This window comes from Gekko japonicus, unplaced genomic scaffold (genome assembly GCF_001447785.1).
Source record: "Gekko japonicus isolate JY-2015 unplaced genomic scaffold, Gekko_japonicus_V1.1 scaffold81, whole genome shotgun sequence".
NCBI lineage: Eukaryota > Metazoa > Chordata > Lepidosauria > Squamata > Gekkonidae > Gekko > Gekko japonicus.
Genome location: NW_015162476.1, coordinates 578,636 through 606,227, shown reverse-complemented (window position 1 = coordinate 606,227; position 27,592 = coordinate 578,636). Strand labels below are relative to the sequence as shown.

Here is a 27,592-nt window from a genome sequence, read left to right as displayed (position 1 = left end):
AGGTATACTGGAGAAACTGGATCTTTTATTCTTTTGTGGTAGAATTGTGAGAAGGTCAGGCTGTATTGTGGAAGCACTGTGAGAGGTTTCCATAAAATGACTGGATAGAGAACAGCAACAGCAGATTGGACATAGAACAGGCAAAACAGTCTCCTCTTGCCAAATTATGGAAATGTGATCCTAAGGAACACATTTTCTAGAACAGACTTTCTCTACCATCAGTCTATCCGTGTCATCAGTCTACTCAGACTGGCAGTGGTTCTCCAGGGTTTTATGTAGAGGATTTTGCCCATGCCATGCTTTGTTTCTGAGCCGTTGGGCCGGGCTAGGGGGGGTTCTCAAGGGTTTCCAGGTCCCCCTAAATTTCTGGAGAACCCCTTGTCCCATGGCGGGGCGGGGCCCTTTTCAGGGCTGTTTTTGCTTTCTGGTCTGCCCCTGTGGAACTCACCGTGCCTGCATTTTAAATCCATGGCAGGGATATAGTGAACACGACGGCAGCCTCAGTGTGTGCTTGCAATAATTAGCCAGCTATAGGCCCTTTCTAACACTGGTCGTTTTGAGTAGGGTACTGGCCATAGTAGAGCACCTTTTAGGTCCAGGAGAGTACAGAGCAGACAGGAGAACGTGGGCCGCACACAGTTAGGTTTGGGAGGACTCAAATGCTACTCAAAAAAGTCACCTCATGGATTAACAGAGTGTGCATGTGTCTCCCCCCTCCCCATGTATCTGAATCTTTATTACTGGCAACAGCAGTAGCACATACTTGCTAGCAGGCCATGGTGGAAGTGGTGTTGATCAGTACCACACAGTGACCAAAGTGACACACTTTTAGAAAAAGAAAATATGCTTGTTTAACTTAAAAATATTTCATTCTGCAATCTGTATAAATTATGCAGAGACATTAATGTACGCTTACTGAGATTTGTTGTCAGGAGGGGGCCCCCCTCAACCCCCTCCTGCCTTCCTACGACCTGGCAGACCCTGGGAAGGAGAGGCCGGATCCAGATTACGGACCCGAATCTGAGAGGAAAGGGGCGGGCAGAGAGCCTCCCGTCCTTTCCAGGCGGCCCACCAAGGAGTGCCCACCTCTCGTTGCCAAGGTGCAGGAGAACCACTACAAGGATTCCCTGAGGGGCTGGGGATCCTCCCGCAGCATCCAGCTTTAGGCACCCCTACTGCCAAAGGAAGGCATGGGGGAGGAGGAGGTATCCTCCCCCCCACCCCCCTCGTTGGCCTGACCGTGAAGAAGAGGTTTGGGGAAGATGTGCCTGGGGCCCAGCAGGGGCTGGCCTCAGTCCCATGGTGTGTTTGCTTTAAGGCCTGGGAGGCGGGCCGGGCCAGGTGGTGGAGGGGGGATAAAAGGAGCAAAGGTGAGGACACACCTGGTCCCTATGTGTTTGGATGCGAGGAGGGAGCTGTGGGTCTCGCCCACTCCACCCACTCCAACGCACCAGAATAGAGACCAGGGAGCCACGTCCCAAGGAGTGAAGTAACTTCCTGAAGTGGCATTCTGAGACTACATCTAGCTCAAACCTTCTCCTCCCCGACCCTGGACCCACCGCGTTTCTCAGAGCTGACTCAACCTCGGGCAGGGACTGACATCTGTGTATGATTGCACACACAAACACAATACTGGAAAAAACATTTTATTGGTTCTATCAGGTCTTCAAGAAAGGTAATTCAGCTTTTTTATACATGATCAGACTGAGCCCCAATTTAACATTTCTGATTGAATAGTCAAGAGATAAATGTGCTGTTTGTTGCCCTCTCCCTCTTCTATAGTTAAGGTAGACGCAAGTACCAGTGTGGTCAAACATTTTCTAATGGACAAAACAATCTGGAAAAAGCTAAGTGGTGGTGGGTCATTCCTGTGTTTGTACTCCTCTGTATGTATGCGTGCAGTAAGGGTGTCTTACTGCTATTCATTACTGTTCAAAGCCAGGAATGTGTTTCTGCAGTGGGTTTTTACAGCAGTAAAGTACATAGCCTCTAAGTAGTAAAGACAACCCCCCCCCCCAAAAAAAACCCTACATGGTGCTGATACATTGAGGAAAGACTTGGTTTGTGCGCAGTTAGTTGTATCACAGATCACATCCAATGACTATGACATTCAGCATAGTAATGGATGTGGAAAATGTGACCTCTTTGTAACAGAAGGACAGACAGAGAGGGAAAATGTGAGGGGCTGTGGATCAGTGGAAGAGCCTCTCCTTTACATGCAGAAGGTCTCAGGTTCCAGCCCCAGCATCTCCTCGGGTAGCTGCAGGCAATGTGAAATGTGCAGGCAGCACACAACAAAGAAACAAACGGGAATGTATAGTACAAGAAAAATGGTGGAAAAAGAAGGCACCTACCAGATAACTGACAAATCAGGCGGGAGAGGGAAATGAACCATTTTCAGTTATTAACAGTGCCATCCTAAGTGGAGTTACATCCTTCTAAGTCCACTGAAGGCAATGGGCTTAGAACAGTGTAATTCTGCTTAGGATTGCACTGTAAGAGTACCAGCGGTACTGAGATGTTTATTAGAGTGTGAGCAGTTTAAGCTTTTCTGCTCTCCAAAGAGCACTTTGCCATTTGCAGAAAGAATCTCCAGAAAAGTAAGTCACAGGCTCCAGCCGCCATCAATGGTGCATTGGTTACCAGTCACATAGGCTGACTGAAAGAAAAGAAAAAAAGAACAGAGTAGGGATGTTAGATAACGTAGAATTGAAGTGATAAAGTGCCAAATAAAATGGAACAGAGAAGAACTGTTTTGGGATCCCACCGGGGAGAAAAGTGGAGCGTAAATACCTAAATGTAGCATTCACTGGTACCAGAATCTGTACAAGTTAATCATACTAAACTTGATTCCCTTATCCCTATGATGTATTGTGAAAGGGATTGAAATGTTACCATAAACACAGAGACATATTTAAGTAGCAGTAACCAGCTGGAACGAGCACTTTAACAGGAACCATTTCAGACAGCATGGTGCAATGCTTTGGTGTCAACCCCCCAAAACTTACTTCATCCGAAGCCAGATAGACAAAGAGGTGGGCTACTTCTTCAGCTGTAGCAAGCCTACCCATCTTTTGCCTGGCCACCATGTCCTTCAGCGCCTGGAGATTAAAAAAAAAAAAGCATTCCCTCTCTAAGTGCTTCTAGCTTTAGAGTATAACCTCAGAGCTGCTGTTGCTGATTATTATTTTTTTTTTAAAGTCACCTAGCATCAGGCTTAAGATTCACGCAGGTCACTTCTGAACAGTCTGTAAGGTAAAGGTAAAGGTTCCCTTGCTCGAAAGCCAGTCGAATCCGACTCTAGGGTTGTGGTGCTCATCTCCGTTTCAAAGCCGAAGAGCCAGCGCTGTCCGAAGACGTTTCCATGGTCATGTGGCCGGCATGACTAAACACCAAGGCGCACGGAACGCTGTTACCTTCCCACCAAAGTGGTACCTATTTATCTACTTGCAATTTCTTGCTTTCGAACTGCTAGGTTGGCAGGAGCTGGAACTAGAGACGGGAGCTCACTCTGTCATGCGGCAACTCGGGTCTCGAACTGCTGAACTACCGACCTTCCACAGCCCGCAGTTCAGCGTCTTAACCACTTGAGCCACTGCAGCTCCACAGAACAGTCTGTGGTGTCACCTAAATGTCAATTTCATTCTCGAGGTACTATTCAGAAACACACACTTTAAAGGCAACTTGAGATCTTGAAAGTGAAAGAGCCAGGAGTCACAAGGGCCATATCCGTGAAAAAAGCAACACTAGAAGTGGCTCTCAGTGAAGCTGCACTGTAAGCAGCCGTTCCCAGTGTGCAGAAGACTCTCTTTTATCAATGTATGGGAACGTGACCTCAGTGAGCACATTCTCCAGAAAAGGCTGCTGCTGTTGCTTTTTTGCAAGGACACTCAGTGAAGTCAGTGCAGTGAATGGATTATGATCTACATTCTGGGGAGGAGGTCAATGCAAGCACAGTGTTTGATGCAGCCCTCCAAGAGTGAGGTTCCTTCCGTGCGCACTCGACAGCAATAATCCAAAGGATTGCCCACCTGTTCAGGGTTAGGCCTGGCCTGGATTCTCTCACGTAGAGAAGGCGTGTCAACAGTACCTGGGGAAACAGGCAAACATCAGTACTGATCACAAACCCCCATATGGAAACGTCAGCACGGGCTGGTCTTTGTATGAAAAACATCAGCTGAAAGAGTCAATTCCTGTGCGTTCCTGCCCCAAAATAGCCCTGGGATCTGAGTTCATTTCCCGCAAAGGTAGTCTCAGAGGGTAGCTCTGCAGTAGAAAAGCTCGATTCGAGTCCAGTATAGCACCTTGGAGACCAACAAGATTTTTTTTAGAGGGTATGAGCTTTCGAGAGTCAAAGCTCTTCACATTTTGTGGGTCTCTGCGGTACTACTGGACTTGAACCGAGCTCATTTTCCATAAGGATTCCTAGTGGTGAGCTGAACAGGCAGGGACTATATTGGCCGGCCCTTAGGAGTGTCAAGGCATGGCAGGTCTGGTCTCCTGTGCAGGAGAAAGGGGGGGGGGGCTAATTGACCTTTAAGTCCTGCTTCCGTGGCTTAAAAGAAAGGCACAAGGTGCTCTGTGACTGGGAGATCTGGTCCCATAAGCTGCCTGGAGCACAGGATGGCTTCGGATACGTATTTAAGCCTCTCTGCATTTTTTGGATGAGGAGCAAAGTACAAGGGCATGAAGATTAAATTAAATTTAATTTAATTATATGGGTAACCCCGGGGTGTGTGTCTGTGTTAACCGGGGTGGGGGTGGGAAGGGTGCTATATGTTGCCATCTCCATAAAGGAAACACACAAAGGGAAACATAGTGGTGGAAAGGGCCATCAAGTCACAGCCCACTTATGGGGACCCGGTAGGGTTTTCAAGGCAAGAGATGAACGGAGGTGCTTTGCTGCTGCATAGCAACTCTGGACTTCCTTGGCAGTCTCCCAAGGCTGCCCCTGCTAACCAAGGCTGCCCCTGCTTAGCTTCTGAGACCGGGCTAGCCTGGGCGCACTCACAGGAACGGAGTTCCGGCGGGCTCCCAAGTTGGCCACACCCAGCAGGAACTCATTAGCATAACAGGCCACATCCAGCAGTAGAAACTCATTAGGATTGGCTACATTAGGGGTGTGTGGCCTAACATGCAAAGGAGTTCCTGCTACAAAAAAGCCCTGGGTTTTGACAACAAACAAGGTAAATAGAATAAGAAGCAAAAGGTGGGTGTGGCTGGATGACCACACTTCTGCGAACATGGGAATGTGGCCTAATATGCTAATGAGTGGTGCAATCAGGGGTGTGGCCCAATATGCTAATGAGTTTCTGCTGCTGGGTGTGGCCTGTTATGCTAATGAGTTCCAGCTGGACTTTTTCTACAAAAAAAGCCCTGCTCACCCTTAATGTGGATCACTACAAGTTTTGGTTCTCTCCTGCCCAAAGTATCTGTCACCCTTTGGAAATCAGCCACGTGTGATCATCATTAACCTTGCTGTTCCTGGCGTAGCTAAAATCTGCTATAGAAGAAATTGGCCTGCTCTGTGCCTAGGGTATATATATCACTGCTTAACTGAGGGATATGGTAATTCTCACAGTTGCGGAGGACACCTTAAGGTCTGTCTTAAAGTAACCCTTTCTAGACACTAATGGTAATGTTTTCAGCTGACGTCCAATATTCCATACCTGCACAATATATTTTGGTAACGTCAACAAAGTTTTGGTAACAGCAACAAAGGTTTGGTAACGCCAGCCTGAAGTGCAGTTTCTACCTTGATTTGTTTCCAAACCTATCTGAAGGCTGTCAATTTTTCTTTTTAAAGAATGACCGAAGTCTTCGCTTAAATGACTGAAACAAACAAGCTGGATGTCCTTCATTCTTGATCAGCAAAGCTGTGAGTTTTTCAGTTTATCATGAAGGATTATTTGGGTTAGCAGACTGCTCAAGACACATAACACAGCAGAGACTATCTGGTTTGTGTGTGCTAACAAGGAACAAAGTTGCACACGGAGGCTCTTTGGCCTTTTCGAAACTCCCTTTGTATTCCATTTTAGTAACTGGCTGCTAATGGATTTTTTCTGTCATTTCAGACAGTCTCGTTTTAGTAACTGGCCGCTAGTGGAATTTATTTACCTGTTCATACAAACTTGCTTGTGTTGGGTTAGGAAAGCATGGTTGAGCTGCTTTTGAGGGAAACTTTCCTCCCATTTTCAACCTCTTCGTTCTGCTTCTGAATTGCTGTGGTGTGCTGTTTAAAATGTTCATAGTGTTTCCTACAATGCTTTCCCTTTTTCACCGCCCAATCTTCCTCAGACTTTTAAAAAAACTGTGTCTCAATGGTGCCATTATAGCACTTCAGTACTATAGTGATTTAGCGCTTCCTTTAGAATGTTAAAAAGAAAGTCTGAGGAAGATTGCACGGTGAAAAAGAGTGGGGGGAAGTGGCACTGTTTGAAATGACTGTAGCACTTCAGAGATGACTCATTAATGGAAGGAAATTTGCTGTATGAAACCCCCATCCCTCTACCGCTTTAATCAAAACTGAACCAACAACAAATAACATCCAGTTTAGAACAGTAATGTGAAAAGGACCTTTATCTTTGTAAAAGTAATATGAGTCCTTTATTGTAAGGAACTCCATTCTAGATTTTTCCCATTTTCAACCTCTTCATTCTGCTTCTGAATTGCTGTGGTGTGCTGTTTAAAATGTTCATAGTGTTTCCTATACTGCTTTCCCTTTTTCACCACCCAATCTTCCTCACTTTTAAATAAACTGCCTCTCAATGGTGTCATTATAGCACCCCTCTACCGCTTTAATCAAAATTGAACCAACAACAAATAACATCCAGTTTAGAACAGTAATGTGAAAAGGACCTTTATCTTTGCAAAAGTAATATGAGTCCTTTATTGTAAGGAACTCCATTCTAGACAGGATAGAGTAGAGATAGGGTTCTAATCTAGTCTAACTAGCTAGGATGGTCAGAGAAGCAGGGAGCATGTCCTGCCCTCATGGTGCCAAGATGGAAAAGAGTGGCACAGTGTGGAGAGAAGGTGTCAGGATGGAAGGAAGGAAGATTCCCTGAGAGTAGCAATCTACCCATCAAAGGGACAGCATCAGAGCAGTAGAAAGGAGGGATGATCAGGGTCCTGGCCTCTCTCTCTCTCTGACTCTTTATAGTCTCCCCTCTGAAGTCTGAAGCTAAGAGACAGTGCAAAGTCCTTCACTTCCAACATATTAAATGGCAGACAAAACCACTCTTACCAGGACAAATACAGTTGCATCTGATGCCTTGATCAACAAAGTCAGCTGCGACAGATTTGGTGAGACCAATGACTGCAGCCTTTGAGGTGCTGTAGACGCACCGATTGGCAACTCCTAAGAGAGAACAGGATTAAATCATGCTTGAGAGAAAAATAATGTTGCATCTCACTAGAGGCTCCTAAGCCTGCTTTCTCACTAGCTTCATCTGAACTGCCAGGAGATGCTCTGAACTTCTTGTCCAGTTATTTCTTATAAAAAGTTTGTAAGATTTCAGGGTTCCTCCTTATAAATATTTCTGGGTTTTGATTCCATAGAAGTTACTTTGCTTTTTCACTGTGTACACATTAAAAATGCTGTCTGTTTAGTCTATTAGTTTCCTCCATAAGTTTGTTCCTATCATGTTTTTCTTATTCTTACAGATGCTGTCGTCTCATTTGGCCTCTGCCCTGGGTCCTCCTGTAAGGGCTCATTTGGGTATAAAACTTTGATGCTTTCATCCCCAGGAAAATCACAACTGTAAAAGGTCAGCTTTTCATCAGCATACACATTTGCTATTGGTCCTCTTCCACAGGGCTAAATCAGCAGCCTTTTAGTATCTGTGCTGCAAGGCTTTAGGACAATTGATTTGAGATGGTAGCCTTGACTCTAAAGTCCAAAACTACATCTTACGTGGAGGTTGGTGTCATTTTTAAAGTGAAAAGCAGCTGGAGGTCCCAGTAACTTTCCCCAGGGGCGTGAAAGAGAAAGGACAACTGGGGCTATTTTAAGATTTAAAAAGCCTTCCAGCAAGGAAAGGGCTAAACACAGTCTTCCCCACTCCTTCGGCCTCAAGTCTTGACTACAATTTCCAATGGATCCTGGTCCCCTAGAAATCACACACCCCATATCTAGGCAAGTTACAGTAAACAGTGTGTAATATGTGGTTCAGTACTAAGAAGGCACTCTACCCACCAAAACTTAGTTGGCCTGGAGGACCAACTTCACATGGAACTCTTCTAAAACTTTATATATTACTCTTCTCGACACAGGTCTTAATACTCATGAAAACACCGTGAACACCACACTGTCTCGTGGAGTAACAGCAGATAACTTTTGTGCTCTGAGTATATAGCAGGAAGTTTATTTTATTTATTTATTTTTAAATTTATATCCCGCCCTCCCCGAAGGCTCAGGGCGGCTCACAAGGGGCATAAATGCCGAAGTTAAAACAATAAAACAACACAAAACAGTATAAAATACAATAAATACAATTCACTAAATTGAGGTGTATACCTGTTGTATCTAGAATGAGAATTATTACTGTTCTCATGATTGGAAAACACCCCCCCCCTCCCGGATGAGTACTGATATTCATGCAAACAGTAACATCTGAAAAGGCACTGAAATGGAGTATGTGATTCAGAGGGATCTCATGCAATAATATGGCCATAGCCCCAGAATAATCAGCAGCCATCTTCTAACATGATGGGCACTCACTCACTTAATAATAAGAATTGTGTGCAGTCAAGGCACAGCCAACTGAAGGCAACCCCAGGACCATGAAGTTTCCAAGGCAAGTGAGTGGGCAGAGGTGGTTGGCCATTGCCTCCCTCTGCACAGCAACCCAAGTCTTCCTTGGTGGTCACCCATCCAGGTACTAACCGTGGCCAGCCCTGCTTAGCTTTCAAGCTGTGGTGAAATTGGGCTAGTCAGGGCTGTTCACTCACTTAGACATGCCTCAATAAGGTAAACAAACACACAATATTAGAATGAGTTTTAAGAACTGACTGACCTTTGATGCTGGATGCCACAGAAGACATGTTGATAATATTACCTGATTTCTGCTCAAGCATCTGTAAAACATGCCCCCCCATGTTATACCATTATGATAAAAGTATCTTATTTTAAGACAGAACTTAACACTTTTGTCAGGAATGTAGATTAAAGGTACTGCCAGAGAGCAATCTGGTACATGAGCAGCACTACCAGATTCATTAGGGTTGCCAAGTGCTTTCTTACCTGGAGTGGGGGACTCCCGGGTTGCGTCTGGAGCGCGCGCACCGCACGCACATCACCCAGAAGTGACGTGACGATGCGGGGCACACTGGGGACGGGGCCATGACCATCCGAGGGAAAACCATAGAGTTTTCCCTCGGATGACCGTGGCCCCGCCCCCAGCGTGCCCCGCATCGTCACATCACTTCCGGGTGACGTGCACGTCGGGGTGGGGTTCCCCCCGGGGCCCGATCCGCCGGTGGCGGGGAACGGGCCTCTGGGGCGGGGTTTTCCCCACCCCCTGGGGGGACTTGGCAAGCCTAAGATTAATATATATTTGATGTATAAAAGGAAAGATCAATTGTCTTATCCCATAAGTCTCTGTACCAGCAACTAAGTATTTAGCCTGGCTGCCTATTTTAGAACTAAATAGCACTATGAGCTGTTCCAGGACAAGGTTCCAGGACCTGAAAGACCTTCCTGAAAATAAGCTAGTAGGCCTGATATAGTAAATAATTACAGAAATGTAAAGGGATGTTAGTCAGGAGGACAGATGCTTGACAATATTAGGCTTTATACATCTGTATAAATAATACAATAGTCCTCTCTCCTATTACACAGAAGACAGAGAATAATGTTCCTAGAAAAACCATGGGAACACAAAGCTTGATTATTTTCAAAAGGATGGATAAAAGTATATTAATAAAGTAGCATCAAATCACAACCAACCTATGGTGATCCCTCATGGAATTTTCAAGGCAAGAAATAAGCACAAGTAAGCCACATTGCCCACCTCTGCAGAGCAACCCTGGTGCTCCTTTGCAGTCTCCCACCTGAGGACCAACCATGACTGACCCTGCTTAGCCTCCAAGTTCTGACAAGCTCAGGCTAGCCTGGGCTATTCAGGCTGCTGTATTCCTTTGCTTGGTGTTGATTTAATGGGATGAATGAGATATTTTCTCTTCCCCTTTCCTGCATAAGCCGATTTTTCACCTTGCTCACATTCAGCATTTAAACTAACTTTTTACTAACATATATTTGTGAACACATACGTATGTACATTTAGGTCCTTTTATGGTACCTAACCCAACTACTTTTACCACCTTCACTCACTACACCAACTTAGGCCTTTCCTTGAAAGAGAAGATATGCCCGCTGTTACACATGTTCTGATCACCTCTAGGTTAGACTACTACAGTTCACCTCTACAAGGGGGCCTCCTGTAGACACTGTAGAAACGTCAATGATTGCAAAATGCAGCGGACTGCTGATTGGCATTAGTTATGAAAACCACATTATGTCATATTATATTATATTATATTATATTATATTATATTATATTATATTATATTATATTATATTATATTATATTATATTATATTATATTATATCGTATCGTATCGTATCGTATCGTATCGTATCGTATTATATTAATTATATTACACTACACTACACTATATTATATACAGGCTCCCATTCATTTCCAAGCCTAAGTCAAAGGGCTGGGTATTACCTTTCAAGTCTAAATGGCTTGGAACTAGGGTTGTGTACACACCTGCCCATCAGTTAAGTCAGCCTTCTGAGGCCTTAATACATTTACCTCCATTTTTAGAGGTCAGAATAACAACAAAGAAAGGCCTCTTCAGTTGTGGCCCCTAATTCTGGCAACCTCTCCCCTTGCCTACTTTTCTGCTGCTGAGCTTGTTAAGCTTTCAGGGACAAGTGATTACAATGGGTAGGATCTACGGGAAGAGTTCACATGTCATGTTGGCTGAGCACGTCTTTCCCCGCCTTCTCCTTCCTCAGGCAACCTGTAATTTGTCCTGAAATTTTTCTTTAACGATAGGCTGAGCTTTATAACCAGGATGAATTACAGGACGGGGCTGCTACAAATAAAGAGAACAAGTGATTACAGTGGGTAGGATCTACTGGAAGAGTTCACATGTCATGTTGGCTGAGCACGTCTTTCCCCACCTTCTCCTTCCTCGGGCAACCTGTAATTTGTCCTGAAATTCTTCTTTAACGATTGGCTGAGCTTTATAACCAAGATGAATTGCAGGACGGGGCTGCTACAAATAAAGAGAATCAAGGAAAATAGCCTCTTTCCCCTCTCTTCCACAGCTGCAAGTCATGGAACAGAACAGAGAAAGTGATTATACTTGTCGCTGCAAAACCACCACCACCCCCTTTCTGAGGTGTATTTTGCATGTCAGGATTGGCCTATCCACAGAGAGCAGTTGTATGGCAAATGACAGATTGCCTGGGGAAAGAGAAGGTTACAGAAAGAAGAAGAAGAGTTGGATTTATATCCCACCCTTCACTTGGAGTCTCAGAGCGGCTTACAATCTCCTTTCCCTTTCTCTCCCCACAACAGACACCCTGTGAGGTAGGTGGGGCTGAGAGAGCTCTGACAGAAACTGCTCTTGAGAGAACAGCTCTGAAAGAACTGTGGCTTGCCCAAGGTCACTCAGCTGGCTGCATGTGGAGAACTGGGGAATCAAACCTAGATTTTCAGATTAGAGTCTGCTGCTCTTAAGCACTACACCAAACTGGCTCTCCTTCCTCCCTAAAATCCCTTCCATCAGCTCCTTGTGTGAACTCTTCTGGTGAATCCAGCCCATTAATTTCTTCAGGTATTTTGACTTTGGAGTTCTAAAAAAAATTGGTCCGTTTTAATTGTATAAAATACCATGTGTGATATAAGCCACCTCAAGAACCGGCAAGGGATGTGAAATGTGGGATATACTTAGAAAAAAGAAATAAAGACTAGAGCGGAAGGTACGTTGGCCTTGCCTTGGGGAGGAATGCTTTGATCATCAGATACATGCTACGAACATTGACCGTCATTGTAAAGTCCCAGTCCTTTTCGTCGCAATCCAAAATGGTTCCATGATGTACATACCTGGGATGGAAGACAGATGGAAGAGAGTGATGAATTTCAGACAGACGATATAATCCGGAAGAGGAACAGTTCCCAAACGGTTTCTGGTCTGTCATTTCAGACAGAACCGTTTTAGAACTGGCTCCCTACCGGAATATATTTGTAATTTCACATACAAACACTTCTGTCCCATTTAGGAAACGGGGCTGAAGCGTTTTACCCGTCAACCGCTTCCAAGTAGTCTTCAGTTTCCTCTCCCAGTTCCGATGCGCTTTCCCCCCGCCGTTTTTCGCCCGCGCGGGCAATCTCCAGCTTTTTTAAAAAAAGTTTGCTTTATAGCGTTATATATCAACGCCATTGGAATGCCTGGAGTGTTTTGTTATAGTGCTATAGCGCTATAACGCTTTCCACTTTGATCCCAAAGTGGGCTCACAAAGGTTGACAGGGCACAGTCGCACACACTGAAGTTCTCCATCTCCTGCAGCAATTATTCCCATAGGCATCCCCTTCAAGGCTAGGCACTGGCATCCCTGTTTTCATAAACAGCTGCTTTCATACTAAGCAAACTGTTAACAGTCAGACTAGCAAAGAATCTGGGTTCAATAAGGATGCTAAGAAGTTTCTGTTAAAGATTCTGCCTTCTCCACTCAGAACTGCAAGCTACCTGCACAGGACCCCTCTGAACGCACTGAGAGGGGGAACGGGCAACAGTGTGCTGGTCCCACCCTCTGCCTTAGCACGACTGCCAGCTTGTGAGCACAGCATCTATGCACACAGGAAATGTCCACGCATACACCCCCTCCCCGTAATTAGGGACATTCGCAAAGCAGTGTCTCCAATCACAGGGAGGGAACATATGCACAGACACTTCCTCCATGCTAACGAATGCTCAAAAGCTAGTGGAGGTGAGGCCAAAACGCTTATGCCCATTCTCTGTCCACACGTAGAAAGGCCATGTATCCAGTCTTCAAAGTTCCTGATGGTGGTATGGAGAATAATGTCAACCATGTACTTTCATTTCTCCTCTTCTGTACCTAGGGTTTCCAGGCCCTACCTGCAGAAGGGCTGGAGGCAGTGATATGGAGGGAGCAGAATGTCAGCAAAAATGGGTAGCTCTAGGAATTGCTCCAGGAAACTTTAGGTAAAACCATAGAGCTTCTGGTAATTCCTAGAACTACTCCATGTCATTTCTGGGTTTACCAGATGTTGCAGCATTATAGATGCTGAGTAGCTAAGATTGTTAACATTTCTGTTGAAACCAAACCAAACCAAGAGACCAGCTCTGGTTTTAAAAACCAGACTTGCAAGGACAGGGGGATTAAAACATCATTGACCACATTACCCTGCAACATTACAGAGAACATCGATTTTTTTCACTTCCTTGGCCAGATTTTCAATTTGCCCTTTGTTGGTGACATCCAGCACCCGAACTTGAATGCCTATGAAAGATATTTAAACAACACATATGCCGTAATATTAGATGTTATACTGTCCCGATCAAGAAAGACTAAGTGGCACATCACAAGTGATAAATGTGCACATTATACTGCTGTTACCGGGCCATGATTCACAAAACAATTAAGACTAGCCTGCTCACTGGGGCCAAGGGCCATAAGCAGAGGATGAGTGGCTGTGCCATGCTAGGGAAGAAGAAGAAGAAGCACAGAGCCACCCACATGTCCCCTCTTTGCACTTCCAGCATGAACCAAAAAATGCAAAGAGGGATTTTGTTCCCTTCCTCTTCAGCCACAGTTGGAGGCCACAGGTGTTCTCAGGGAAAACGCAAAACTTTTGCCTCTGAATAGTACTTCGGGATGCATGCAATCACTTGAACCACCAATTATGCTGCACACAAAGCAAATTTTATTTGTTTGTTTGTTTGTTTATAATCCGCCTTTCTCATTGGGACTCAAGGTGGATTACACAGAATGTCAGTATGATCAACAGCATGTGACATCCGGTAGACAATGCAATAAGATTTGACTTGTAGAAATCTGGAAACCAACCAGAGGTGAAGCACAGCATACTTATTAAGATGAAACATTAAACAAAAGCAAAAATTACATAGAAGGAACCTACTTAAAGCAACAGACAGTACAAACTATATACAGTGGTATAGTCTACAATCTCTAACCCTTTACCCCAAGCTTCTTTCTGAACTATATTGTTAACAGGGCAGCCCTGTTTCCCATGCAAAAAGCTCTCTTGAATAATTCAATTTTGCATAGCTTGCAAAAAGCTTGGAGACTGGAAGCCCTCCTGACTTCATCAGCCATTCCACATGGCAAGGGCCACAACAGAGAATGCATGTGTACAGGCAGTTGTTGATCTTGTCCATTTGCAGGTTGGTTCCCTGTTTGGGGCTCTGCCCAGGAGCTCCAAGGTTCGCAGAAATCCCAAGGAAACGATCCAGGTTTGCTTACAAGGAAATTTTAATAAGCAGTGATCAAGCTTACAGAAATATAAGGCTAAACTCCCATCCACTGGGTCTTGAACACACACACACACACACACACACACACACACACACACACACACACACAGCCAGACCTTGAGATGTGATGCATAGCTAAAACTAAACATTTTATATCCTAATTACTGGCTACAAGTCGAGAAATCATTAATCAAGCTATCCCAAATCCTAGATGAGCCAGGCCGTCTCATACCTGCTGTCTACTGGTGAGAGAAAACAAATCAGGCTTCCTATATAAGAGCTGCTAAGAAGCATGAAAGAGAAGAATATTCTCTTGGGAGCAGCCTGACAGCTGTCCCCTCACACAACTCGGGACAACTAAAGGTCAAGCAGCAGCCTGTAACAAAGATGGAGTTACAGAGGCCATACACTCTCGCAAAAGGCCCTGCTCACTGGAGCATAGAGGGAGCGGTGGCCCCGTAGATATGAGGGACCAAGGCCATGGAGGGCTTTGAATGTAATAGCTAGTACCTTAAATTAGCCTCTTGAAGAACATGCACAGTATTAGGTACTCAACGGTCCACACTCCAGGCCCATTGTTGGTAATACATGTTGCTGTTTTGCTGAGTCACGCTGTAACAGTGTAAAATTTATAAAAGGGAGATGAATTACAGCAAGAAACACTGGGACCAGATTTACGGCAAAGACTGGCCCCATCTCTTCTGGCTTTAGGCCCATCTAGACATCCTTGATGTCCATACAGTGGAATACTTTTGGTGTGGGTCACTGGCAGTGTGCTGAATAACCATAAAACACTGTCTGTGCGTCAGTCACCATGCTCATCACTGCTAGCCCAAAGGCCCTTCGCTAGTATGATCAGGGATGAACAGCACTCTTCTCTCATAGCCAGCAATGGACATTTCATATTGTCATTTGAATTCAACAGTGCCATCCGCTGGAAGACATTCAAAGTACGCAAAGAGATTATGACAACCCCATATTTGTGGCTTGCTTTCCAATTAGTCAGTCATGCTTCAGCACTTCCCATTCCAACAATTATGGAACAGTGACACAGAGCTCACAATGCACCTCCGAATTGCTATGAATAATTTCCCTGTGCTGAACATGCATCTTCGCAGTTCAAGGTTAAAACTGTCCACACCCAAATGCCCACAGCTGAATAACTGCTGTCAATCTATTATACCTGGAAAATGCAGGTGACACAACATGTTATTAAACTAGTTTTTAAACCCCAGATTTATCTGCTGCTAGACCAAGTTATGAAAGGCTTTGGCTAATTGTTCTCGCATCTGGAGATAAGAGGAATCACCAGGGAATTTGCTGGCAAAGAAGAAGAAGAGATTGGATTTATACCCCGTCCTTCACTACCCAGAGGAGTCTCAGAGTGGCTTACAAACTCCTTTCCCTTCCCCTCCGCACAACAGACACCCTGTGAGGTAGGTGGGGCTGAGAGAGCTCTGACAGAAACTGCTCTTTTTCAAGGACAGCTTTGACAGAACTATGGCTTGCCCAAGGTCATCCAGCAGGTGCAAGTGGAGGAGTGGGGAATCAAACCTGGTTCTCCCAGATTAGATTCTGCGCATTTAACCACTACACCAAACTGGCCCTACAAAACAGTTTTTACAGGTAGGTCCAACACATGTTCATTTTAAAATATCACTGTGGTTCTTACATAAATCAGCCTAGGACTGAAACTGTAGCCAAGTGCAGAACTGCGGATAGGATGCTTCAACTTGAACTGAGGACACACGGGGTTCCAAATCAATAGAGATATACCTGGAAATGCTTCTAGTTCTCGAAGTTTGGACTCATTGACATCTGTAGCAATGACCTGGGCTCCTTCCTTAGCAAAGGCCTTGAAAGCAAAACAATCCACTGTTAAGATTTAATGAGTCACAGGCAATGCTCCCTCTAAGCCGTGGAGTCTTGTGAGCAAAAATTCTACTTTGTGGGCTACTGGCATTAAAGTTGTGAGCGAGCAATTTGGCTACTGCATGAATTAGTTTGCTCTGGAGCCCTCCTTCCTGAGCCGAGACAAAAATGTGTGAGCCAGAGGCTAAAAAACTGTGAGCTAGCTCACACTAACTCAGCTTAGAGGGAACACTAGTCACAGGCCACTTCCCGCTTGCCATTCAGCCCTCGGAGGCAGTTGGCGAAAGGACCAAGGAAGGATTTGTTTTAGGGCTCTCCACACAATGCCTACAAAACTGGGGGAGACCAATAAATAAAAGAATGTACTTTGAATGGTACAGTTCAGAATCAACCCCCTCCCTATCCCTCCCCTACACTGCCCCGTATACCATCCATTACATGAAGCTAAATTTACTGAGTTAGACCCCTGGTCATCTAACACAGAACTGTTTACTGTGGCTACAGGTGGCATCCCATGACACCCGGTAAAGAAAGATCGTTTCCAGCCCATGAATCATAGCCAGGGAACCACAGTCTGAAGCCAGAATGTCCTGCTTGTTTACTATTAATACCTTCTGTTCGATAAGCATCTACATAAGCATTCCTCTCATCTCTTGATTGTGATGCCCCAAGGAAACCGTCTTGTGGTGTGTAGACGGGATGTGAGTCAAGCTGGCAGTTATACCAAATGCATGAGCCTTAAATAAGATATGCTGCCAGTTAACTAGGGTTGCCAACTCTGGCTTGGGAAATTCCTGGATATTTGGGGGTGGAGCCTGGGGAAGGCAGGGTTTGGGCAGGGGAAGGACCTCAGTGGCTAGAGTTCAGCCTCCAAAGAAACCAGGGGAGCTTATCTCTGTAGTCTGGAGACCAGTTGTAATTTTGGGAGCTCTCCATGGCTACAGCTGGAGGTTGACAACCCTATCTAAAACATATCCAAGGCTTGTACCTTTGCTACAAGGGTATTTACAAAGGGCACCACTTTTTAAAAACATGTTTTCATAGAGAGTGGTGCTTTGGTTTACAATACAGAGCACATCCCATTGTTCTGATTTGGGATGTTTAACCTGGTGGTCAGCCTCACTCCCACAACATAAAGCATAAGATACCTGTAGTTTCCAGTTATGGAAACAGTTGCATAGCCACACACAGCGGAAAGCCAACAAATGGACTTACAATGGCAGCTGCTCGGCCAATCCCTTGAGCTGCAGCAGAGAGTACTATATGCTTTCCATCAAGCCGTCCCATGGTACAACCTGTGGAAATTTGGAGTTGATTATGGAAGGAAAACAGGGTTGCACTTACCTGTAACTGTTGTTCATCGAGTAGCCTTCTGTGCAGGCACACATGGGGACTACATAGGGTTGCCAAGTGCTTACCTGTTCCGGAGCGGGGGAGTCCAGCCTTGCTCCATGAGTCTTTGTGCGCGTGCGCCACAAGCACATCACACGGAAGCACGTCAGGGACATTGGGGGCAGGGCCACAATCATCCGAGCGAAAACCATAGAGTTTTCCCTCGGATGATTGTGGCCCCGCCCCCAACGTCCCCGATGTGCTTGCGTCACTTCCGTGTGACGTGCTTTGGGGGGGGGGTTCTCCCCGTGCTTTGGGGGTGGGGTTCCCTCCGGGGGCCCGATCCGGCGGCAGCGGGGAACAGGCCTCCTGCGCGGGGGTTTCCCCACCCCCTGGGGGGACTTGGCATCCCTAGGACTACATGATTGCAGGCCAGCCACGGAGAATAGCTTCCAAGCTTGTCTAAAGAAGCTTCTAGGCTCTGGAGTGCTCCTCCTCCCCTCTGTCTATAGAGGTCGTTTTTCCCACGCAAAGGGTCACGTGACAGAGGCAGGGCAAGCACTCCTTCCCTCAGCTCCCGTCGCCGCTGTGAGGAAGCCCAGGCACATTTGGTAGACCACAGCAGGGAAAGGAGGGAGGGAGGGATGTGTGCCAGCACAGAAGGCCACTTGATGAACAACCGTTACAGGTACGTACAACTCCATTTTCATCATTGTGGCTTCTGCGCAGTCCCACATGGGAGAATAGCAAGCTCACCTACCCTAGGAGAGGGTGTGGGCTGATCAATGGAAAATCACTTGTAATAACAACAACAACAACAACAACAATAATAATTTTTCAATTTATTGATCGCTTAATCCTTGCAGAGCTGCTGGCTCTGAGCGATTTACAGTTACTCATTTCACAAGGGACTAACAATGCTTTATAGGGGTAAGGGAGGACAACACATATAATCTTTACATAGCACACGTTTTGCAGCCGACGGGGATTTGTTCAGTTGCAACTCAGATGTGATCCGGATGGCATTTTTCCCACTCGGCTTGGCTTGGCTAGATGACGTCAGCTCTTCCTCTCCAGGACTCTTCGGGTTGCAGCTCCATACTGCCACCGCCTGGCCGGAACGGCCCATTACAGGCTTCTTGATGCCGAAGAGATCTTCTAGGCTTTTCGATCTTGCGAGCCAAACCTTCCGTTCACCGGCTAAAACCTCCCCCATGGGGGGGGGTTGGTGTGCCCACCCTCTCTAAGGAGTGGTACCCATTTTATCTACTCGCCGAAGCTTTCAAACCGCTCGGTGGACGGCGAGGTGGGGACAAGGCTGGTAGCTCACACCAGCGCGGGGCTAGAACTGACAGCAGTTCTGTTCAGCTCAGATGTTACTTGTAACCAGAAGATAAATCCCCTGTGCCACTGCAGAACTTTTCCCACTGCAGCTTCACTTCTGGAGTCCACGTCCATCGAGTAGTGCTTGATGAACACAGAGGACCAAGTCGCTGCCTTGCCGATGTTCCCCAGCATGAGTCTGGCACGGAATACTGCTAAAGACACCTGAGCCCATGTCAAGTGAGCTTTCCGGGACACTGGGCAAGAGACCTTAGCTTCGTCGTAAGCTGTTCAGATTGCAGAGAGCACCCAGTGGGTGACTGTGCTGATGCAGCTCTCCCTTTATTTGACCTTTTGAAACATACGAACAAGTTTCTATCCCACCTGAATACTTGTGTCCTTTTTAAATAAAAAAGGATTGCTCTTTGTACATCTAGTGTATGTAGCGTTTGTTCCGACAATGATGTCAGGGATGTGAAGAATACTGGGAGGGTGATGTCTTGGTTGAGGTGGAATTGTGATACCACCTTAGGGAGAAACTCTACACTAGGTCTAAGTACTACCTTGTCTGGGTGGAATTTAATAAAAGGAGGGTCATAGTGCAGTGCCCATAGTTCGCTTACCCTTCTGGCATAGGTAATCGCTATCGAAAAGGCAGTTTTATAAGCGACTAAAGACAAGTCAGCATTGAAGAAGAAGAAGAAGAGAAGCTGGGACCAATGTTCCCTCTAAGCTGAGTTAGTGTGAGCTAGCTCACAGTTTTTTAGCCTCCGGCTCACACATTTTTGTCTTAGCTCAGGAAGGATGGCTCCAGAGCATACTAATTTATGCAGGAGCCAAATCGCTCACTCACAACTTTAATGCCGGTAGCTCACAAAGTCGAATTTTTGCTCACAAGACTCCACAGCTTACAGGGAACATTGACTGGGACATGAAATGGTGGCTAGGTAAACCTTTATAGATGAAGTCGCTAGACCCCCTTCTTGCAGTTCCAGTAGGTAAAGATTTTGCTAAAGCTACACTATTGTGAATCAAGGCCACTTGTCACTCCAGTGCACAAACCTTTTCCATTTATAACTGTACAACCTTCTCATTGTGGGTTTGCAAGAGGCAGTTATAACCTGTTCAGCCTTCTGTGAAAACCCCTCTACTGTAGGATTAGCCGAGCAGTCAGATGCAACGATTCTACCTGAGGATGGCAAACAGGCCCTATGTGGAGCAGGTCTTCCTCTAGGGGCAACGTCATGTGTCACCCTTTGGCCAGCTTCCATAGTGTGGGCCTGTTTGGTGAAGTTGCTGCAATGGGCACAAGACTCAGGCTTATGGGTCTCATCCAAGCAGAAGGCACAGGGAATGCCCGTCGGTGGTTGGGATCTTTCCTTCACAATTTTGGCAGACTTTGAAGAGAGTCTTCCCTTCCATGTCCCACACCAAGGACCTGGGGGGAGAGGGAAAGGGAGACAGTCAACGACAAAAGACTCATGGAGGTTTCCTTTTTAAAAAAATAATATATTTCTTGAGTTTTTATGCTTAGTAGACACACGCACACATAAACAACAACATCATACATACACTAACACTACAACTATTTTTTCACCACATCACATTGATCAAACACTTTGGTTATACCTAAATGTATTATGGATTCTATCTATTCTCATATTAACCCACTAGAATTTCACTTTCACAAAAGACTCATGGAGGTTTCCTTTTTTTTTTTTTGTTGTGTTTCTTGAGTTTTTATGCTTAGTAGACACACGCACACATAAACAACAACAACATCATACATACACTAACACTACAACATGATGGTTGAGAAGACACTGAGTGGGAGGGCATTCCTTCCCTGCTCCAGGCATTCACAGTCAGTTCTTGCTCCCCAGAGCGTGGGAAGAGAATGCGCCAAATGCCAGAGGCTAGCTCTTGTAGTTCTCCAAGATCGGGTTTGAGCGCAGGCACAGAACCCCCTGTGTGGGACTGCACAGAGACCATAAAGTAGAAGAGGTGGACACGCCATTGCCATGGAAGGCTTCCCGCATACAACCTGTACCTGTGGCTGTTCTGAAGCAGACGTGATGGCATTATTTGTTGCCTACCTATGCAAATAGGTCTACCTCAAGGACCCTCCCATTTGCTGAAGATTGGGGCCATATAGCGGTCTGATACGGACCACTCTTGTTCTGCACTTGTGTCCCTGCTTAGGCTGTCTGCTACTGTGGTGTTTAGACCTGCTATATGAACAGCTGTCAATTGCAACCTGTGCCTTATTGCCCATTGCCTGATGAGTGTGGCCTCTCTGCACAAGTGGTGCCTCCCTGCTTGTTCAGGTAGAACTTTGTCCATGGCCTGATGAGTGTGGCCTCTCTGCTTGTTCAGGTAGAACTTTGTTGTGATGTTGTCCATTGCTACCAGAATGTGTCTTCCTCTGATGATCTCTGTAAAAGAAGCGAGAGCAAGTTTGATGGCTCTCAGCTCTAACAGGTTAATGTGAAGGATGTATTCTTTCTTAGTCCACATCCCTTTCACCATGAGTCCCTGCCAGTGAGCACCCCAGTGAGTGAAGTGTCAGTGAAGAGGTGGGCACCAAGGAGGTTCTCTGATATGGACCACCAAAGACCTTACAATGACTCTCAGTACAGATAGTTTCCTCCAGTGAGGTTCAGAACTGCTGTTGAAGTTCCTTATAAACCAATTTTGCAATGGCCTCATGCATAAGCGAGCATATGGGACCACTGCAGTGGTGGAAGCCATATAACCTAGAAGTGTTTGGTTGACTGGTATCTGTTCAACAGAAATTTCTTAACAAGGGCCAACATAATCTTGGCCCTGGCAAGGGGCAAATATGCTTTCCTTTTTAGGGGACCTAAAGAGGCCCCAATGAAGTTGATAAATTGAATGGGAGTGAGAAGAGATTTCTCCCAGTTTACCAAAAAAACCCAAGTGATTGAATAGTGTGCAGGGCCAAGCCTGTCTGGGGAGTCATCGACAAAGAGCCAGTCATCCAGGTAAGGGTACACTGTACAACCTTTTACTTCAAATTAGCTATAACCTGTGCAATACACTTGGTAAATACTCTAGGTGCTGTTGTGAGCCCAAAGGGGAGCACTGCATCCTCAGAGATGGTGCCTGAATAGCTGAACCTCAAGTACTTCCTACTGTCCTCGTGTATCGAGATATGGAAGTACGTGTCCTTTAAATCTAGTGTGGTGAACCAAACGTTGGGAGCCATAAAGGACATCACCTCTTGTATGGATAACATCCTGAACTTTGGGACATTCAAATATTTATTCAGGAATCTTAGGTATAAGATAAGCCTCTTATCCCCACCTTTTTTTTCAATGGTGAAATATCTAGAAAAGGAGCCTCAGGAACGAGCTCTGTAACTGCTCCTTTAGCTAATAGAGAGGAGACCTCTTGCATTAGAAAGGGGGAGGGTTTGTGGAGGCAATGATTTGACATCCCAAAAATAACCTCTATTCTGGATAACATCCAACCATCAACAGTAACTTGGCACCACTTATAAAAGAACTTGGATAACCAATGGTCAGAACCTAGTCAGGCAGATGGGGCACTTCTAGAGTGCTGGTCCCTAGGGGATTGGGAGGACTTTCTTCCCAATTGTCTATCCTGCCTCTTGGGCTGGGATTGCTGAGTATAAGGATGCCTGAAGCCCTGCTGGAGGAGCTTAGTCTGTAGTCCTGTACTTGATAGGGCCTTGATTGGGGATACTTCTGGGAATGCCTTGGCAAGTATCTTTGTTTAAAAGGTGTCAATGAAGTATGGGTTATGCCCAGGAATTTGACTGTCAACTTGTTCTTCCTAATCTGATCCAAAACTGCATTGGTTTGGTCACTGAATAGGGCTCGACCTTCAAATGGGAGATCCTTTATTTTGGCTCTCATATCCAGCAGAAAGGCTGAGGAGTGTAACCATGAATATCTCCGTATGACAATGCCAGAGGCTACTGACCTACTATTACAATCTGTTCCATTAAGCTGTTGTTTCCCTAACTTTTGCCCTTCTGCAATGAGGACCTTAGTCATACTCCGCTCATCAACAGACAGCGACTTGAGGAACTGTGACATCTTTTCCCATAGTAACATTTGGTAATGGCCCATGACCACTGTAAAATTACCCACCTTCAGTCCCATAGCCATGGAGGAGTAGCTCTTCCTTCCCAGCAGGTCGAGTCTTCTGCCCTCTTTATTGAGGGGGGATGAATGGCTTCCAGCTCTTCCCTTGGCTGGAAAGACCTCTGAGACTATGGAGTTTGCTTGAGGGTGGCAAAACAAACAGTCATAGCCTTCTTCCCTGATCCTGTAGAGGTTTTCCAGCTTCTTTGACGATGCTGGTGCCAAGGCTGGTTTAGCCCTGATGGCTAAAGCTATGTCCTGTATCCCTTGCAACAGTGGGAGTGCCACAGGGCCCGCTGTCGGGGCTGTATAAAACCTTCATTATAAGGTTGGATGGTTGTGGCTCTGAAGCATTAAACTCTAGACCCAGGGCTTTCGCCATTCAGATCAACTGCTCCAAATACATCTTAAGGTCCTCTGATGGAGAGGAAGTGGACAGGACAGCAACCATATCATCAGGAGATGGCACTGAAGTGGTCTCTGAGCCTGCTTCTGAATCCTCTGAGTCAGAACGTGAGGAGGGGAACCCCTGCCAGAGTGGAATTGGTCCTGGTGGTCCCGTCTGGATCTCATGGAATATTCTACAGGTTGCTTGCCATGGGGTGCCATGCAGCCTGTGGGGGTGCCCATTGTGCCCAATGCGGTGGCATCATGAATGGAAATGGGCACCATGGATTTTGCTGAGATGGCTACTGATTTGGTGGCTGTAGATTTGGTTGCTCTTTGTGATATGGGTGGGCCTGTGGGAGGCACCTCAAAGACCTCATTTTCTGAGGAATCTGGGGACCCTGATACCCTTCTCAATGGTGAGGGTGTCTTTGGATGCAAAAATGAGTTGACATCGAGTCCCGATGGTGAATTGTGGAGCTGGGGGAGGGGGCTTTGGTTCAAAGATCGTCAGTGTTGATGCTCAGCTCTGAGGAGAGACTGATCAGTGGGGTCAGGACAGGGAGGATTGATGACCTCAAGCAGGTGAGCTAGTCAATTCTGAGGGCCACTTGAATGGTGCCAATGCGACAATGATTGGGCTGGACTGTGCTGTGAGTGTTTGGCATTCTTTTTAGCCTTTTTCGGAGGCACTTCTGACACCAATCTTGGGGTAGAGACATGAGTTTGCGGCTCCGATAACAAGGGTGTTGGTGCTGGTCACCGACTGGACTCTCACACCCTTATCCATTTAGGCCCATTTTTCCCCGCAGGGGTCTGGGGCATCCAGAGCTTTCCCCAAAACATGGCTTTAAGTCTTGCTGCTTTCCCCTTGCATGCTTTAGGAGTAAGGCATCTACAAGCTGGGCACGTGGTTGTATCGTGGCCCTCTCCCAGACATAGGAAGCATAAGGAATGATCATAATTTTGGGCCATTTTCGCTCTGCACTCCCTGCACTTCTTAAATAGAGCCATCCTACCAATTTGTAGGTGTAACCTTTCACTGTTTTCTGTGGAAAAACCTTGTGGTTTTATTCCTGAGGCCCCATGAGGCAGCAGCTTAGAAGCACATCCTCTCCTCATGGTAGCAAGAAGAGAACTGAGGGAAGGATTTTCACTGTTTTCTGTGGTAGCAAGAAGAGAACTGAGGGAAGGAGTGTTTGCCCTGCCTCTGTCACATGACTCTGGGCGGGAAAAGGGACCTCTATAGACAGAGGGGAGGGGGAGCACTCCAGAGACTAGGAACTTCTTTAGAAAATTTTTGGAAGCTCTTTCCCACGGCTGGCCTGCAGTCATGCAGGCCGTGTGGGACTGCACAGAAACCACAACGACGAACAAGTGCACTGGAGAAGATTCATGTTATTGGTTATAACTTTATTAGACATATCAATAAATCTGAATATCCTTTAGTTTGTATGCATAACATTTGCCTATATGGTAAGCGAAATTTAATTGATTACATACAGTATCAAACAGGTGATTTTTTTGGATTCTCTAATTAGATTGTATGGTTTATGTCATTGTTATTTATTTTCAAAATGCAGCAAATCAATGTATTTCTTTACTTTTTAGTTCAAGGCTAACTTAAAAAGTAGGAGCTGCGGTGGCTCAAGTGGTTAAGACGCTGAACTGCAGGCTGTGGAAGGTCGGTAGTTCAGCAGTTCAAGACCCGGGTGCCGCATGACGGAGTGAGCTCCCGTCTCTAGTTCCAGCTCCTGCCAACCTAGCAGTTCGAAAGTAAGAAATTGCAAGTAGATAAATAGGGACCACTTCGGTGGGAAGGTAACAGTGTTCCGTGCGCCTTGGTGTTTAGTCATGCCGGCCACATGACCACGGAAACGCCTTCGGACAGCGCTGGCTCTTCGGCTTTGAAACGGAGATGAGCACCGCAACCCTAGAGTCGGATTCGACTGGCTTTCGAGCAAGGGAACCTTTACCTTTACTTAACTTAAAAAGTAAGGAAATACACATATTGACTTGATACTGCCTTCAAGGACTGGTAGGTTCAAAATGTGTAAAGATTTATTTTATTATTCTGAACCAGGACTAAATTGATTGCCAGAAAGATAAGACAGTGCAATCCTAAACATACTTGTACACTTGTAAATTCATGGAAGCCAGAAAGTTTTAAAAGGCTGCACAGCTCTCTTGAGGATTGCAGTGAGACTGCTGTGAACAGCTGCAGGCCAGTTCAAAGGGCAATGAATCACACTTCCCATACTCCAAATAACCCTAGGGGGAAAGATGGAAGCGAGAAATCTGCTGGACGTGGATTCTCAAGCCCCCCCTTCCTCACTGCTCTACCATTAAAAATGAAGGATACAAATCCAAGACATACAACAGGTAAAGGTTTGAGTAGAGTTTTCGCTCACGGACCAAGCACGTGAAGATCTTGGGCTGACAAGAGCGACCTTGATCCACCCCACCCCGTGTTAATTGCACCTGAGTTGACAACGTGGACACAGGCTAATTAATACCGTTTATGTTTCTGGCAATAGTAACTTACCAAGGACGAAACTACCAGTGGTTTACTAGAGTCACCCCAGCCCAGTCACAAGTTGTAAGGAAAAATGGCGAGTGCAGAGTAGTCACTGTCAAAATTTTATTTACCTCTTTGAAGCTCTCGGAGCAACAACAGAAGAGCACAGAGAGGATTCCAAACTGCGTCTGTATAACATACGCAGTCCACAGAGATGAAGAGAAAATTCTCATATCTTAATACAAGGCATTCCCAATTACCTTTAAGGAGACAGAAATTAAGAAAAATAAAACACTTGCCTCAAGCAGTTCAGCAGCTGCCGGTTGTGAAACCTTCGCCCTGGAGTTTTTTTTTAAAAAGCATGCTGGGATTTGTAGTTAACTGTGAAACGTAACTCTTCAGAGGAGTTTAAAACATTGGAGTTTAGATACCGCCATCTAGTGAGATTTTACTATATTAAAACTACGTTGTTGCATCTATCAAAAATAGTTTCTTCAGATGGCTGTTTATGAAGCTCCTAACCAGTGTTCCCTCTAAGCTGAGTTAGTGTGAGCTAGCTCAGTTTTTTAGCCTCTGGCTCAGACATTTTCGTCTCAGCTCAGGAAGGGATGGCTCCAGAGCAAACTGAGTTATGCAGTAGCCAAATCGCTCGCTCACAACTTTAATGCCAGTAGCTCACAAAGTAGAATTTTTGCTCACAAGACTCCACAGCTTAGAGGGAACATTGCTCCTAATTACTCTAATCTCTGCTGGAAGTGCCAGTAAAAAACAAGAACTTTTTACCATGTGTGGTGGAAATGCCCCAGAACTAAAAGTTATTGGATAGGAGTGCAGGAAATTATCAAAATAAATAAATAAATAAACCTAGGAATTCCCAGAACTTTTTTTGTTAAGTATTCTACCAAAAGAACACCAAAAAGATTTGCATTGTATATTATTATTTCAGCAAGAATCTTGTTTACAAGATACTGGAGGAAAATCAGATAGAACAGACATTATTGCTAAAATATTGGAAGCGGCTGAATTTGATAAGCTCACCTGTTATCTAAAAGAAAAGACAGAAGTGGTCAAAGTTCTATAGTTGGATAGAAAACCAGGACAGAGGAAATTACAAAGGATAAGATAGATATAGGAGGCAAGATTAATAACTGTTTAGTCTGATATTGGCTATCGAAAACTATAATGGAAAAAATTTAGCAGTCTAGTATAAAAATAAATATATAAAGGTTATATATAGATTATAAGGTAGAAGTAGCAAGCTTAGCCTCACTCTTTTGTTGTATTTATGTAGAATTGTGATAGTATATGCTCTTGTGTCTCTATGTGTTATTGTCAAAATAATAAAAGGAGTGAAAAGAAAAAAAGAAGGGACATTCAGCAATGCATCTTGCATAGTTTTCAATATTTGGATTGGAATCTGGCATCTGTGTTCTCTGTGTTTAGAATGAAAGTCTCCTGTGGCCAGAATTGCTTGACCAATATGTGCTTAGAA

General features: G+C 45.4%; 1 protein-coding gene across 2 annotated transcripts; it reads right to left on the bottom strand.

Moving 5' to 3' along the window:
• Positions 1-1,642: 1,642 nt before the first annotated feature.
• Positions 1,643-26,434, bottom strand: BDH2 (3-hydroxybutyrate dehydrogenase, type 2). 2 transcript variants are annotated; one of them, XM_015405773.1, is made up of 10 exons: positions 26,400-26,434; positions 17,623-17,702; positions 16,312-16,390; positions 13,444-13,540; positions 12,014-12,122; positions 9,018-9,078; positions 7,247-7,360; positions 4,032-4,090; positions 3,009-3,101; positions 1,643-2,659 (listed from the first exon to the last, which is right to left on the bottom strand). In XM_015405773.1, exons 2-10 carry the CDS (start codon positions 17,692-17,694, stop codon positions 2,606-2,608), a joined length of 738 nt encoding a protein of 245 aa, XP_015261259.1. In that variant the 5' UTR covers positions 17,695-17,702; positions 26,400-26,434; the 3' UTR covers positions 1,643-2,605. The 2 variants fall into 2 exon arrangements, with proteins under 2 accessions (XP_015261259.1, XP_015261260.1); XM_015405774.1 differs by lacking the exons at positions 17,623-17,702; positions 26,400-26,434 and adding an exon at positions 20,252-20,467.
• Positions 26,435-27,592: the final 1,158 nt, after the last annotated feature.

What these genes read in the sequence shown, in the direction of transcription:
- BDH2 (XM_015405773.1), bottom strand. Translation starts at nt 17,694, where the DNA reads ATGGGACGGCTTGATGGAAAGCATATAGTACTCTCTGCTGCAGCTCAA. An exon ending in CCAGGCCTAACCCTGAACAG is followed by an intron (nt 3,102 to 4,031) that starts GTGGGCAATCCT and finishes TTTAATCTCCAG; the next exon opens with GCGCTGAAGGACATGGTGGC. An exon ending in TCTATCTGGCTTCGGATGAA is followed by an intron (nt 2,660 to 3,008) that starts GTAAGTTTTGGG and finishes CTTTTCTTTCAG; the next exon opens with TCAGCCTATGTGACTGGTAA.